A 17285-nucleotide genomic window follows, 5' to 3' on the forward strand; every position below is an offset into this window, starting at 1 on the left:
ATTTATAGACACTGAATTTCGCATGATTTCCACATGCCACAAAATTTTATTCTTCTTTTTTGTTTCAACCATTTAAAAATATAAAAACCATTTTTAGCTTCTGGGATGCATAAAAACAGGCAGAAGACCAGCTTTAATCCAAGGGCTGCAGTTTGCAGGCACCTGATCTACATAATGGAATATTAAGCAGGCACACAAAATGGGAAAGTCATTAATGGACAGATAGGGAATGATCGCAAAGATAGGCTGTTCAGTGAAAAACAGGGAAGTGGAGGGCAGTGTGTATGGTCTGCTCCCATCTGTTCACATACACACAAGCTACATGCTAGTAAATGCAGGAACTGTCTCTAGAAAGCTATGTAAAAAAACTGGGAACACTGATCACCTCTGGGGAGGAGAACTATATGTCTAAGGAAAAGAGGAGAAAGGAAAATTTTCACTGATCATTGTCTTGTACCATGGGAATATATTCCCTTTCAAAAAATATAATAATTTTAAAGTCCTGCTATAGATGACATTTATAGTTACATAAGACAAGTTAAATCTTTATACAGTGAAGCCACTGAATATACGTATGTGTATACAGTTTATACATATTTTTTCATTGTGCCATTTTTCCCCCAGATTCTGAGGAAACAATGGATTGAGTACAGATGACACTATTAATAATAAAAGAAAACAAAAAAAAAAAATTATAAATGTTCTAACCTTCGTTCATTCAACAGTTCTAAGTACCCAATCCATGCCAACTGGTTTGCTAGGTGATTGATCCATGTCAATCAGTTTCACGCAGGAGTGAAAAACACAGTCTTTGCCCTCACGGAGATTAGGCTAGCAGAAAAGGCAGACACTGATCAAGTAATTACAGACACAGTGAGAGTTACAAGGAGGAAGTGCCACATGCTGTAGAAATGCCTGAGAAAATGATCAAACCTGTCAGGAGACACTAGAAAACTCTCAGAAGCAGGTGTAGAAAACTCTCATTTCAGAGAAAGGAGTATCTAGCTAAATGGAATTTTTGCCACCTAGTACGTTTAATAAACCTTACTTTGAACCAGCCTTATCAGAAGTTTCTGCTTCTTCTGGTGCTTCACTTTTATCATGTTCTTGAAATTCTAAGTACGAAAAAAACTGTCTTCCATGCTAGGCTTTTCTCCTTGTTATATTTCAGAACAAAGATTTTTTTTTTCTAAAAATATGGGTAGGAAGCCAGAAAAGTCCAAGGCATAGGCAGGGCTAAGAGTTCGGCAGCCAGTGGGGATGAAGAGGTGCTAGACGGTCTGCGATTCTTTCTAGTGTCTCCCAGGCCCTACAGAGGCAGCCCGTTCAGCGCAATGGAAAGAGCACTGAACCAGGAGTACAAAGACGTGAGTCTGAATTCTGGCTTTTACACCACGAATAATTTGCTTAAACTAGCCTGTCTCATGTTTAAAACGAGCTCTCTTATAATTCCAATATTAGGATTCTATAAATTTGCTGATTGCTTTGAAATCCACTCAGGTGTAATTAACTGGCTGACATCAAAATTTTGCCCATTCCTTAGAATTATTTCTCAGTCACTCTTACAAGTAAAGATGGCCATAGGACACAAGTCTGGCCAATTAGCAGTAAACAGAAATCTGCTGGGGTTTGGAGTAGGGAAGTTTCCTTTTCTGATACGGTTGCCTTCCTGCTGAGAAAGCTGTCCACGGGCAGGAAAGTGGCTGGAGTTGGCACGAGATTCTTCTTTAGGTTCTTTAGAGTCACAGACCTCCAAGTGTATCACATACTGTAACTGGCAACAGTGCACCAGGAGTCTAGGAAGATCTATGCCATGTGTTCCAACCCCCACACTAATTACTGGCAGTATCCAGGCTTTCACATCTCTTGAGGTAGCGGCTGGTCTCTGGGCTAGATCTCTACAGAGATGGATTTAGGGTCTTCTCTTAGTAGAACAAAAAGCCATAAACTCACAAGCTCCTTGGCTGGTATCTCCAGTGTTTTCAGGCAATACTAATATCCGTTCCTCGTGAGTTCCCTTTCAAAGGCCCTTCACAAGCTATTCCCATCCCTTTCTGCGCCTCTCAGACACGCAAACCCATCCCTACGCCCTTCACTCCTGTCATGTGATCTCATCACCCTCCTCGCCAAGAAGACTGGGAATTTGTAACATACGAGGTCTGACATCTAGGTTCGCGAACTAATTGTCAGACCCTGTTAACTCACTCACTTGCTTTCCTCTACTTCTAAAATTTTATCTGAGTCATCACTTAGCCTTCCTTTTCTTTTTTTTCTTCTTTTAAGAAAGAGACATGCCCACCTCCTTCCTAAAGCTTATCCTTCCACTGGGCTCTTGATTTAACCCTCTCCTGCCTCCCCAGGGACCTCATTCCCTTGCTCATACCTTCGAGCTCACCTCCACTCTGATTTCTCTGTGGTACTGCCTCTCGTAATTTTTCCTTCACTTACCTGCAACTTCTAGAATCTGTATTTCTGGCCAGAACTGAAAACTGCCTTTACAACTGCCTGCAAAACATCACAACATGGATGCCTGTGGGCACATCAAATCCAAAGCTGATCCAAAATGTAAACTCCTCCTTCCCCTTTAACACTCTTCCTTTGCGTTCCTGGTTACACTCCCTGGATGAAGACTTAATGCTCCTCCAGCTTCTCAGACTCACGCTCGCAGCCAGTTAGTGAACCTCATTTACTCTACCATCCTTCCCATCCTGGCTGCCAGCTCAGCCCAGTTACACTTCTCACCTGGGTCACTCAGCAACCTTCAAAGTGAACACTGCACTTCTCCCCTGCTCCCTCCAACTCATTTCATGCAGTCATTTGTCTAAAGACCAGCCTGTTCACCTCCCTTTCCTTCTCAAAAATCTCTTATTGCCCACACGCAAGTAACCACTGGAAAGTCAGGAACACAAGTGTCAAGAAGAAAATGGAATTTCCTAGTTAACATATGCTAGGTGGACACCAAAGGAAAAGACGATACTTTCTGAAGAAGTCTCTTTGAAAGAGGAAGGGGTAGGAATAGATGGGTTTCTCCCCTAATGTGTAAACTTAGCAACACAATTAACCTAATGATGCTGGATTTCTCCCCAGTGGATTTAAGTTTAGAGGTCACGAACACCTGACAACTGGCAAAGAATGACTGGTATCCTGGCAAGATGGAAACCAAGAGGATTTCTCTTTACACGTCTTCCCTATCCTCCGTCTTCACAAACACAGTCCCTGCTGGGCTCTTTGCGTGGCAACACCAATGAGTGGTTTGTTTGGGAGAGTGAGGAACCCCCTTTGCCTGTAACAACTGCCCTGGGGCTAAATGTGGTGGCTTTGGATTGTCACTGTATTAACTATATGTGTTCTATTGACCTTTTGAATTCATTTTTGCTAAAAGCAGAACACATGCGAGTTTGAATAATAAGCTGAAAGACAGGTCAGGCTTGAACTTACAGAGAAACCCTAAGTCTATCCAATCATCTAGAATGAGCTTCCCCAGCCTTTCACCTGCCTCCAAAGGGTGGGAAGAACAGAAGAAGCGACAGCAGAGCAGAAAGGGAACTTTCAACTTAGATGCCTTTAGTCTTTATAGGAAATTATTCCAAACTTTAATTTCTCATTAGGACTCCAACACCAGGAGGAGTCATTTCGGGAACAGTTCTACATTGCCCACATGTTAGTTGAAGCATTTTTATGATGGCTTATTATGTTGGCTTATTACATAATTTTACTTTTATCATGTAATGATATATCTCAATATAACTTGAAATAGGAAATAATATTGAACATTTATTAAGCACCTATAAGACACCATTCCAAGTGCTTTCCATGTATGAACCTATTTAGTGTTGTTAGTGTCCTAACAACACTACAAAGTCAGCCGTGGTTTGGAGGCAAGTTGTTTTTAGAAGTCCCTTTTCACAGAGGAGAAAGCTACGGCACAAAGAGGTTGAAGGAACTTGGCTAAGGTCACATAACAAAAATTCTTAACTACAAATTTTCAGCTTTGAGTGCACTGCAGCCTTTTAACTTAATTCATCTAATCTACTCTGACCCATTTCAGAGCCCTCTGTGGGAAAATACTGAACTGTCAACCTATGGTCCCAGTGGGACCAACAAGTGCTATTATCAGTGGTGCAGATCATGGCCTCTGAAGCCAAATTGCCGGGTTTGAATTCCAATCCCACCATTTGCAAGCTGCATATGGAAAGTTCCTTAACCTCTCTGTACCTTAGTCTCCTCATCTGTAAAACTGGGAATTTTAATAGTACCCACCTAGAGCAGAGGCACCACTTAGAAGAGGCCTAACAGGAAGGAAGTGTTCATTAAGTGTTGTTAGCTATTATTACTACAATTTAGGTCTCACAAAAGACGTGCCTCACACCTTCTCTGTGCACTGAGCCTAAGTCAGGCTCTGCCCCATGAGGAAAGCCTGAAATAGCTCATCTCCTCTGTCTAGACCTGGGGAGGTAAGTTCACTTCCAGGCAAAAGAAATAAGAAGCCCACTGACCCCTGGATGCAGGCCACTTGTCCCTATCTAGTTTTACCAGCAATACAGCTGACATTTAGATCCCTATTTGGCTCCCACGTGTACTTTTCAATTAGTCTGAACTCCAAGGAGAGAGTGACTAACTGGTACCTCTGAACCCTAACACCAAAGATGCATAATAATACTTCTACTTCCAAGAACATAAGTCACACAGGTCCAGAAACCAAGGTGACAGGAATATTCCCTAAATATTAAAAGGAAAAGAGACAACCAAAAAGGGTGCGTAGGTAGTTTATATGCAGAAATATATACATCCTTATAAGGATACTAACTCTTGTCAATGAAGAAGAGACTTTTTATATTAAGAATATGCTTATATTGCACCATTGTGTCCTTACATAAATAACACTGGCAGACTTACTAAGAATAAACATACAAGTACATAAAAATAGCTTTAAAGGTATCTCTGTAGCTGTTTCACGAATGAAACAATTTTTGAAGGTTTGGAAAGCCCTGACTGGTTACTGCCTTGAGGCAGCCCTTGGAGTAAGTCCACCCCAAGTCCAGTTGCTGGCATCGGGCGCTCTAAGTCAAGCACTTACTACAGAATTCCGCGTACTCAGCTGGCAGCAGGAAGGTCTGAGGGAGGATGTGGAAAGCCTTGAATCCATGCGTATGCTGCATTCGAATGATGTTTTTATACAGTCGGTCCTTCCGGGTTAGTTCATACGACCTAAAAATCATAGAAGTAGTCCCATTTCAGAAAACTCCAACTCAGAGGTCTTCTAGTAATATCCCATCCTCAAGAGTTCCCAGTTCCCAGTTCTGAAGCAGTTACTGAGGACAGCAGCATATGCCACATCTATCACTCTGTCAACCTCAAAGGTTTATTCATCATTTTCATGGAATGGATTTCTTTGGTCAGATTTATTCCTAATGAATAAATTAAGGTGTAATTTACGTACAGTAAAATTTGCCATTTTTAGAGTATAATTCTATGAATTTGAACAAACACATACAACTGTGTAACCAACACCACCACAATCAACATATAGATGAGTTCCAACATCCCAAAAAGTCACCTCAAGTCCCTCTGTGGTCAACCCTTCAGTCACCTCCAGGCCCTGGCAAACAGTCATCTGTTTCCTGTCCCTATGTGGCCTTTTCCAGAAAGTCAAATGAAGGGAACCAATCATACGGCATGTATCCTTTGGAGACTGGCTTCTTTCAACGATTATAACACAACTGAGGTTTAGCCTTGTTGTTGCGTGTATCAGTATTTCATTCCCTTTTACGGGTCAGCAGTAATCCATTATTTGCGTGTAACAGTTTACCTACTCACCAGATGAAGGATAGATGAACTGTTTCCAGTTTTTGAAGACTATGAATAAAGTTGCTGTAAGCATTTGTGTACAGGTTTTTATATGAACATAGGCTTTTATAAGTTTTTGTGTGAACATACACTTTCATCTCTCAGGCAGTGGGATTGCTGGGTTTAATAAGCTTATTTAGTAAGTTGTATTAGTTATCTATTGCTGCCTAATAAAATTATTCTAAAACATAGCTCCTGAAAATAATAATAAACATTTTCTATCTCACACAGTTTCTGTGGGCCAGGAGGACTGTGGGACTAGCAGAGCACGGTAGCTCTCTCTTGGGGTTTCTCATGAGGTTACAAGATGTCGGCCAGGGCTGCAGTCAACAGGCTTGACGGAGGCTGGAGGACCCACTTTCGAGATAGCTCCCTCACATGGGCTGGCTGTTGGCAGGAAGCTTCAGTTCTCTCCATGTGAATTTTTCCATCAGGCTGACTGAATGACACAGTGTCACTTCTGCCACATTCTATTATTTAGCAGTCAGTCACTTAAGTCCAGTCCACATTCAAAAACCGAGAAATTAAGCTCAATCTTTTGAAGGCAATGTCAAGGAATGTGTGGACACATTTTAAAACCATCACATAAGTATGTGTTTAAGTTTATAAGAAACTGACAAATTGTTATCCAAAGTGGCTGAACCATTTTGCATTTCCCAAAGCTAAATTTTAGATTTCTGGTTACACTGCATACTGACTAGCACTTGGTGTTGTCTGCTTTTTTTGTTTGTTTATAGCCCTTCTAATAGGTATGTAGTAGACCGCATGTTTTAATTTAGATTTCACTAACGACTACTGACATTCAACATCTTTTAATGTGCATCTTTTCATATCCGTATATCTTCTTTGGTGAAGTATCTGTTCAAATATTTTGCCCATTTTGAAAAACAGTGTTGTTTATTATTGAGTTTTGACAGTTTATCATATATTCTGGATATAAATTCTTTACCAGATATGTGTTTTACAAATATTTTCTCCCAGTCTTTAGCTTGTCTTTTCATTTTTTTTTAACAGTGTCTTTCAAAGAATAGACATATTAAATTTTGATGAAGTGCAATTTATCCGTATTTTTCTCTTATGGATTATGCTTTTATTATTATATCTAAGAACTCTTTACCTAATCCAAGGTCATAAAGATTTTCTCCTATGTTTTCTTCTAGCAGTTTAGGTTTTACATTTAAATCTATGATAATGTCAGGTACCTTTCAATAGAGCAAAGTAGCTACCGGAGCATTACCTGGGGAAGTGATTAACCTTCTGTGCTTCAGAGAGGGTGCGAAGTAAGAAGGGCTTCAGGTGGGATCCTGTCCACATTAGGTTATAGTCAGTGCTGCTTGGGTGAACCTGAAGGCAGATAAAAAGACAAGGTAAAAAACATCAGAGAGAGCCCTTCTCCATGAAGAGTGAAGAGCGATGGCAGAAAAGGCCATAGAGATTTTACATCCACAAAGTACTCACGGGGTGGCCCAGTTAGTACATGAGCCTAGCAAAACAAAAGTTGAATAGAGAACATGGGGATAATCAAATTTAAAAAATGAGAGAGTCGGGCAAAGCCCAAATGCAAAAATAAATTAATCCTTCTACAAAAGTCCATGATGTCTCTTACTATTCTTGCATATAAAAGCATGAGAAGAGGGCCCAAGTCCAAAATTCCCTTTTCAGAGTGCCCTGATGTTCTTGCGGATGCTGGGAATAAAGTACTGATCAGAACTAAAAACTTCTAGTAGCAAACCAACTTAGAATTCATCCCTTCATTCATAGGCATTCACTTGTCCATTCATTCAACAATTATGTATTCTGTGCCTATGATGTGATAGGCGCCATATTAAGCCCTGGAGATAAAAAGAGCAGTAAGACAGGATATAAACTGGTATCAGAAATTCCTCAAAATGTCTACTTCAGACCTCAACATAGGATAAGGAGCTAGCAACCAGACCTGTATCAACTGTCTCAAAATATCTACAGTGGAAGTCTGTGCAACATTTTTGCCATCCCTTTTGATGTCAACATCCCAATTTCCCCAATTTTCTTTGGGAATAACATATTCCTCGGTTTTAAAGGACCTGCCGATTACCCACCCCCCACCCCTTACTCCAAGGAGTGAATCCATGACCCAAGCTGGGCTAGTCATTCTATCTCCGGAATGTGATTCCTGAGTGGAGAAAGACACAAGGACAATGAATAGAGTCGCGTACTTCCATGGCACTGCCCTGAAAAAACGGTTCTGAAGATTTCTGTTCCCAAATCCCCTGAGTTGTCCTGGTCTCTCTCCTTTCAAAGGCCTGCCTTTCAACTTTTCTTCTGACTCTGCTAGCCATCTTGTGTACATTTTTCCCACAAACCCCTTTGGTTTAAGTTAGGCAGAGTCTGTTTTTGTTGCTTGCAATCAAAGAACCTTAACTGGGTAACAGACAATTCTTTATGGGTAACTCTGGCTCTAGCCCAAGCCTAAAAACATAGCAAGAAAAATATCCTTTTTACAAAAAAAAAAAATCTTGTGAAAATATTTTCCATGAATTGCAAGGAGAAACTGGTAAAGCCACTCAAATTCAATGCAAGTTCTGCGTCATCACTACACATTGGTCCCATGTACTTCTAGAGTTTGCACTGCTGACTAACAGTCAGGCGGCTAAGATTTTCAGCTTTTGGACAGATCAGGTGAGGTAGTAAAAATGAGCTTACTTCATGAAATCCATGCGCTGTCAGAATGCTGCGTACCAGGCGACTGTCTGTTCTCACAATCTTGTAAGACAAATGATAACGCTCTAAAGAAAAACACAGAATCAAGTTCAGTAACCAGGAAGTTAACTGTCGAGATAGATAAACTCTAAGAGGGTATCTTTCTTAATTATACTCAATAACATTATATTGCTACCGTTACGCTACTAAAAGGAAAGGTTGTGGATTATTTTGGACCAAGGGTTCTTAGCTTGAGATTTGTTGGGGGTTACTAAGCATGGAGGGAAAATGACATCGTTGTTTTTATCAATTTCTAGTTGAAATTTAATATTACCTTCAATTAGGAATATAGGCAACAAAGCAGAGTAGTATTAGCAGTACCTGGACCCCGCCACCAATAGATATCAGGTATTTTATTTTATAGTTATTACAGTTATCTCAAAATCTCACTTATTCTCACAGTACTTAAAAATTATGGAAGTTGAGGGGGGTTGACACAGTTACTTCATTTTTCTGTGTGAGGGATATAAATAATAAATGTCTAACTATTACATTGTTTTGTGCACCTGAAACTAATTTAAAAAAAAAAAGGAAGGAAAAAAAATTATGGAAGTTAACAACAGACCTACCACTAGGTTATGTTGTTTAATGCACTAATAAAAAGGCATGTATCAAATTTGGGGTTTGAAAAATATCTTGATAACTATATTTCAATACAATTGATTTTTTTTGGAGTCATATGTAAAATTTTTTATACACTTAAAAATCATTATTCTGAAAAGAGACCCATAGGCATCTCCACACTGCCAACAGGGTCCACTGCACCGAAAAGACTAAGAACCCTGCTCCAGAGAGCCCTCTGTGGCAATAATGCTGGTTACCAGTATCTTAGACCAGAGGTGATAAACTGGTGACCTGAGGACCAAAACCAATCTGCAGACACGGTTTGTTCATTCCTCATTGCACTTTAAAAATAAAATTGAGGGGCGGCCGGTTGGCTCAGTTGGTTAGAGCGCAGTGCTCATAACATCAAGGTCGCTGGTTCGATTCCCACATGGGCGAGTGAGCTGTGCCCTCCACAACTAGACTGAAACTAGTGACTTGACTTGGAGCTGATGGGTCCTGGAAAAACACTGTTCCCCAATATTCACCAATTTTAAAAACAGTTGAATTTAGTGCTAACTTTTTGAAATTGGAGAAATTCATGTTAAAAATCTTGATTCCTGGGCTTCTCTGGAAAACCGTGGGCTCTCTCTCCATGTGGCGTGGCAAGAGTCACCTGAAGCAGGTACTTCCTCCAGGACAGGCCCGCCCAGTTAAGCACAGTCCCCACCAGGCCTGCTGTTCTCATTCACATTTCCTGCCTGGCCCCTGTAAGCATTCTGTGCTTGTGAGCTGTCTAAGAGGAAAGTTTGCAATCATGTGAGATGTCTATATATCCTGGAAGACGAACATTTACTCTGGCTCATTAAATTCAACCTCTTTCTATGCATCACTACAAACTGCTTGAAAAAGTTAGCTAAGAATTCTACAGAACAGGTTTTTTTTTAAAGGACTGCATATTGCCGTTTTTCTTAGGAGATACACGCTGAATAAAGTCTTTAGGCATAAAGCATTTGTACTCATTCTCAAATGGTAGTGAGAAAGAGAAGCAAATGTGGCAAAATGTTAATAATTGGTGAATGTAGGAAAAGAGTATACATATGTTCACTGCAATATTCTTAAAACTTGGACAAATGAAAGAAAATCAGGTATTTTCATTGTGATAGCTGTGATCGCGACATCTCCATTTTTGCAAACAGCCAAAATATCATCAGCTGCTGGAGACCAGGACCGTGCCCGCCTCTGTGCCCGTCTATACTGCTCGCCTTGCAGTACAGGCTACAGGGAAGGTCATCTGTAAGGTGTGCGGAAGAATAAAGAATGATTGACTACACGGTACTGGGAGAGATGGGGAAATAAGAGAACGAGTATGTCTCAGGAACCAAACTGCCATGGTTCGAATTCTGGCTCTACTACTACCTGGCTGTCATCCTGAATGAGTTACTTCATTTTTCTATGCTCAATTTCCTCACCTGCAAAATGGGATTGATAACAAAGATACTTACCTCGTAGGGTAAGTGTAAGCACTAAATCAGTTAATACATATAAAGCTTTTAGAATAGTAGTTGATACATAACACAAAAAAAATGTTATGTAGTAAAAGAGTAAATACATAGTAAAATAACTATTAATACATAGTATCACACATAGTAAATTATATTTTACATAGCAAATTAAAAAAATTAAAATGCTATTAATATGCTTCCTCCTACTTCTAATGTAGAAGAAAAATGTAAGCCTCACTGCGCACAGTGGCAGACCTGATTCTCACCGTATGTCAGTAGTAAGCAGTGACTGACTCCTTCTAATCCAAACCTATGAACTATAACCCAACTCAGATACATTGAACGTGTTTCAAAAGGGGAGCACAAAAAAGGCAGGGTGGGATGATATATGAACAGCAATTGTGACTACTGGGATTTTAATGCACATTCATGTTCTGTGTAGAACAGCCCAGCACCAACGATGCTGATTACCAGTATATATTAGACCAGAGGCCATCAATTGGTGACCTAAGGGCCAAATCCAGCCTACAGACATGGTTTGTTCATTCCTTGTGGTGTTTTAAATATAAAATTGAATTAGTTGATAACCTTTTAAAATCGGAACAATTCATATAACCTTTTAAAATCGGAATGATTCATGTAACAATCTAGATTTCTGGGCTTCTCTTGAAAAATCCTGGTAACCCTAAGCTCTCTCTCCCTTGGCAAGAGTCAAATGGAGACTTGCAACTGTAAACTGAATTTGTCCACCTGCCCAAGAAAGAACCACCTTGCCCATGTTGTTTTCCTATAAAAACAGGAGGTAGGGCATGGTTTTTCTTGACTAAATGCAAACTGCCAAACATCCAATATCAGAGCCTCTAAACCGCACTGCGTCAATTCCACCATGAGACTGTAGAATTTCCTCTTCTCCAACCACCTACATGCATCTCAGGAGGCAACTAGATGTGCTAGGACCCCTTGCAAGTTCCAGGACTGACTGTAGCAGAGCAAAAGAATACAAGCAACCAATAATCTGACTGTCAGCACTGAAGCATCCAGGGAATAGTGAAGTGACCTAAGGGGTTTGGTCAAAAATAGCGTGGGAAACCAGAATGAAGATAAAATGGACGTTTTTGACTTTGAGAATACAAGAATAACCCCTTCAATGGCAACATAGTATGGCTTGCCTTACAGTCTGAAAACTACAACTGCACTATTGAATATGGCAGTCGTTAGCCACATGTCACTGAACACTTGAAATGTGACGAGTGTGACAGAGTAACTGAATTTTTTATTTTATTTAATTATGTAAATTTAAAAACTGATACTCGATCCAATTATTGGAAAACTTGTTTAGAATAACTTGAGCATGTGAATTTACTTTTTCAACTATAACACTTACGAAATCTAAATACAGGTTAAGTACTCCCAGTGAAAATTTTACACCATATGGAGATGTAAGTATAAAACACACAATGGATGTGAACTATCTTAATGATTTTTTTTACACTGAGTAATGTGGAAATGATATTTTGCATGAAATAAAATATACTGTTAAAATTAATTTCACCTATTTCTGTCGACTTTTTTAAATAAGGCCACTGGAAAATTACATACACAGCTCACATCCTATTTCTATTGGGCAGTGCTAGTCTATACAAATGCAAACTTACGAAACTGACACATTCAGTGATAAATTATAAAATGATACTTCATTCTAGGAATAGATTACTTCAAACTGAAAACATCTCTGTGCCTCTAAAATGCAATCCCATTTACTTGTTCAAAGTACACACAATTTTGAAAAAAACAAGAATAGAGTGAGAAAAAATATATTCCTAGAATATTTAACAAAGCATATGAAACCGTATTGTACCAAAAATATTAACAGTGAATTCAATGAAACATTTACTAGATAACAGAAAAAACAAGGTTGGCATCTAATATGAGATCAACAGAAGAAAACTAATGCCCCAGATACACCTCTCAAGGGGATTTAACCACAGGATTATGATCTCAACAGATCTATGTCAGCTATTTAAGAGAGCAAAAAGAAAAAAAATAGATCAACTGTTTAAAAATTCAGAAATCTGAGGCAGCAACTAGCAAAAGTCATTCGAATTGTTCTTTACATAAGGAAGGTGAAAAAAGTTAGTAAACCTCAAGGAATTGGGAAGATACAGAAAATTCAAAAACAGTTTGAGAAATAAGTTTAGTGGCTTTTTCTTTAATCACAGGAATGCCTAAAGGAAAAAAAAAAACAAAGACTTAAAGGTTCTGAAAAAGTGACTGCATGAATAATGGGACGACAACATTGATGAATACCAATTTCCAACAAATGTTAGGTATTCTAAAAAAAAAGAAGGGTCTGCCTATGGCCATAGAATACATAGATTAATTTATGTGACAAGCACGCCAAAAGTAGTATGTTTTGTGTGTGTGTGTCGGGGGGTTATTTACTTCTGTTGTTTTCAAGTTCACCATTGATGTTTCGACTCAAGTCATATTTAGGAGTTTCTCAGCAAATGTTAGCAAATCTTCAGTTGCTCAGGATTCGAGAATATAAATGAAACATGTCCCTTTAAGTGGTAACCTAGCAACTTGCTGAGGGGATTAGAACACAATGGACCTCTGGGGAGGGAGGAGAATTCAAATCCCAGAAGCAGATGCTCACCATCTTTTGAACTCCTGGCTTATTACAGAGCAAGGACAAACCTTAAAGTCATTTCAAAGCAGAGCAGATATTATTCAACAAGTAGAGTAAGTTTTGAGGGTGTGCTATGTGCCAAGCATTAAATGATAACACTGACTTCTCACAGTGCCTGCAAAATAGGTATTATCTCCATTTTACTGACAATGAGTTAAGATGGCTTTACTGGTGAATTTTAGCAAACATTTAAAGAATTAACACCAGTCCTTCTAAAATCCTTCCAAAGAGGAAGAGGGAACTCATTCTATGAGGTCAGCATTATGTTGCTACCAAAGCCAGATCAAGGCATCACAAGAAAACTACAGACCAATATCCCTTATAAACATAAATGCGAAAATCCTCAACAAAATACAAGCAAAACAAATCCGGTAGCACATTAAAAGGATTATTATACACATGACCAAGTGGGATTTATCTCAGGCACACCAGGTGGTTCAACATTCAAAAGTCAATCAGTGCAATACACCACATTAATACAATGAAGGAAACAAAACACAGAATCATCTCAATTGATGTAGAAAAAATCCAACACCCTTGCATGACAAAAACACTCAACAAAAGAATAGAGGGGGACTTCCTCAACATGATAAAGGGCATTTTGAAACAACCACAGCTAACATTGTACTGAACGGTGAAAGACTGAAAAGCTTTCCCCCTAAGATCAGGAACAAGACAAAGATGCCCACTTTCGCCACTTCTATTCAACACTGTACTGGAAGTTCTAGTCAGAGTAATTAGGTAAGGAAAAGAAACAAAAGGCATCCAAGTTAGAAAGGAAGAAGTAGAAATGATCTCTATTTGCAGGTGACGTGATCTTGTATAGACAGTCCAAAAAAATCCCCCGCAACAATACACACACACAGACTATTAGAGCTAACAAATGAGTTCCCCAAGGTTTCAGCATACGAGATCAATATGCAAAAATCAATTGTATTTCTACACATTGGCAATGAACAACCCAAAAATTAAAATGAGAAAAAAAATTCCATTTAGAGTATCAATTAAGAATAAAATATTTAAGAATAAATTTAATCAAGGAGCTACAAGATTTGTACACTGAAAAATATAAAACACTGATGAAAGAAATTAAAGAAGATCTAAATAAATGGAAAGACATTCCTTGTTCATGGACTGAAAGACTTAACATTAAGATGGCAACACTACCAAAAGCAATTTACAGATTCAATGCACTCCTTATCAAAGCTGATCCTAAAATTTATATGGGATTGCAAGGGACCCTGAATAGAAACACACACACACACACACACACACACACACACACACACACACACACAAATCTTGGAAAACAACAACAAAGTTAGAGAATTCACACTTCCCAGTTTCAAAATTTAGTACAAATCTACAGTAATCAAAACAATATGGTACTGGAAGAAAGATAAACATACAGATCAACGGAATATTAAAAGTCCAGAAATAAACCAATGCACCTACGGCCAACTGATTTTCAACAATACCAAGACTATTCAATAGGGAAAGAATAGTCTCTTCAACTAATTTCACTGGGACAACTAGATATCCACATGCAAAAGAATGAGGATAAACCCTTATCTCACACTCTATAAAAAAATTAAGACTATTTAGCTCTAAATATAAAAGCTTAAACTATAAAACTCTTAAAAGAAAGCATAGGGATTATGACCTTGGATTAGGCAACAGTTTCTTAAATATGACACCAAAAGCAAGAGCAACAAAAGAAAAAATAGATAAACTAGACAACTCCAAAATGACAACCTTTTGCTCATGAAAGAATACTAACAACAGAGTGAAAAGACAAACCACAGACCAGTTAAAAATATTTGTAAATCATGTATCTGATAAGGGTCTAGTATCCAGAATGTATAAAGAACTCTTATAACTCAACAACAAAACTACAAATAACTCAATTGAAAAATAGGCAAAGGCTTTGAATAGACGTTTCTCCGACAAAGATACACAAATAGCCAATAACTACACAAAAAGATGGTCAATGTCATTAGTCATTAAGAAAAGGCAAATCAAAACCACAATAAGTTATCACTTCACACCCACTAGTATAGCTATAACCTAAAAAATAGAAAATAACAAGTGTTGGTGAGGATGTGCAGAAATTAGAACGCTCATGAATTGTTGGTAGTAACATAAAATGGCACGGTCACTGTGGAAAATACTTTAGCAGTGCCTTAATAAGTTAAACATAGAATTACCATAGGACCTAGCAATTCCATTCTTAGGTACATATCCAAAAGAATTGAAAACAGGTGTTCAAACAAAAACTTGTACGTGAATGTTCATAGTAGCACTATTTACAATAACCAAAAGGTAGAAACAACCATTCATCAACTGATGAACGGAAAATAAAATGTGGTACATCTATATAATGGAATATTCCTCAGCCATAAAAAGGAATGAAGTACTGATATATGCTACAACGTGGGCGACCCTTAAAACATTATGCTAAGCGAAAGAAGGCAAACACAAAAAAAACACATATTGTATGAGTCCATTTATATGAAATATCCAGAATAGGCAAATCCACAGAGACAGAAAGTAGATTAGGAGTCGCAAAGGGTTGGGTCGTGACTACTTCATGGGTACAGGGTTTACCTCTGGGATGATGAAAGTGTTCAGGAACTAGATAGTGGTGATGGCTACACAACATTGTGAAGGTACTAAATGCCACTGAACTGTACACTCTAAAATGGTTAAAATGCTAAATTTTGTTTTGTGTATTTTACCACAATAAAAAAATAACAACACATGTACATGTAATTCTGAAAAAGTTCAAAAAGGAAAAACAATTTAATATGCAGAAAACAATCCAAGAAATCATAAATAATCCTTTCAAGTATAACAAACCAATAGATTCTTCTCACGGCCAAGGCCATCTCCCGATCTACAGGTGACATCAATTTCTGCAAGACAGGTTGTCAGGGCCATCCCCAACCCTGCCATCTGTGGGGGAGGTCACACTCACCTCCAATTATTCGAACATTGTTGTCCTTTGTCAGAATTGCCTCAGCGTGGAAGACCAAAATTGGAATTCTCCTGCAGCCTCCAGTCCACATGATACATGGATGATCCCTACAACCGTAACAAAAGGCTTTATTTACAGCTCAAAATCCATTCACTGCTGAAGCAAATCGCTGTGATTGGCTGCTTAACAACTTTCCTCCTGAAACAAGAATCCTAAATGTCCAATGGGAAACCCTTCCTTCTCCCATTCTCAGCCATGTGGTGTAGGATGAATTTCATCCCTGGTTCAGGGATGCACCCCAACAGGGCATTCCATCCCCCAGTCAAATTGGCTGCTTCGGGGACGAGCACATCAGCCAATTAACTGGAGCCAGTGAGGGTCAGGTGACATGATGTGAGACCCTCTCAGAAAGCGATGCTTTCTTTCTCTTCTCCAACAGCTATAGAAGAGATGGCCTCTCTTCCCCTTGATGGTGTAAGAGAGAGGTCTGGAAGTACTTCAGTCATTTTGTGACCTTGACAGGAGAGCCTGGAGCTGTTGGAGGAAGTCAGTGGGAGCCCAGCTGGTAGAATGAGATAAATGAGATCTTGAGTGGTATGCTTGGAGTTGCAGAATCAAGTCTTTCCTAAACACGAGTGAATAAATTCTCTTTATTTTTAAGACAATTTTCAGTCCCCAGCACACAGAAAGAATCCTAACTAATATATTCACAATAATTTATATACCCCTTTTACACCCTGTAGTCCCTCTTTAAGCCAATTAATTACGCATCCTAAGATTCTGAGCTAGGAACCCTAAATTAATACTAGTACCCCAATTAAAACCACATATTTTAAAGAAAGCCTATACTAAGTGGAACAATAGATATTTTCCTCCAGAAAAGGACCTCTGACTTTATTCTCTTTCCCAGGAAATCTATGTTTAATCAATCTTAGTCAGATGTATATTTACTCACAGATTAGGAAACTTCAAACTCCTTAATGAA

At 38.8% G+C, this 17285-nt stretch overlaps 1 protein-coding gene across 12 annotated transcripts in view; it reads right to left on the bottom strand.

The window, feature by feature from the left end:
* Positions 1-17285, bottom strand: part of TTLL5 (tubulin tyrosine ligase like 5) — a 240282-nt gene that overhangs the window by 215384 nt on the left and 7613 nt on the right. For all 12 annotated transcript variants that reach the window (XM_033107454.1, XM_033107463.1, XM_033107453.1 and 9 more), the window contains exons 3-6: positions 16301-16407; positions 8530-8612; positions 7085-7191; positions 5078-5208 (exon numbers count right to left, since the gene is read on the bottom strand). In XM_033107454.1, coding sequence (XP_032963345.1) covers positions 5078-5208; positions 7085-7191; positions 8530-8612; positions 16301-16407 — 428 coding nt within the window. The remainder of the gene's footprint in view (positions 1-5077; positions 5209-7084; positions 7192-8529; positions 8613-16300; positions 16408-17285) is intronic.

This window comes from Rhinolophus ferrumequinum, chromosome 6, assembly GCF_004115265.2.
Source record: "Rhinolophus ferrumequinum isolate MPI-CBG mRhiFer1 chromosome 6, mRhiFer1_v1.p, whole genome shotgun sequence".
NCBI classification, from domain to species: domain Eukaryota; kingdom Metazoa; phylum Chordata; class Mammalia; order Chiroptera; family Rhinolophidae; genus Rhinolophus; species Rhinolophus ferrumequinum.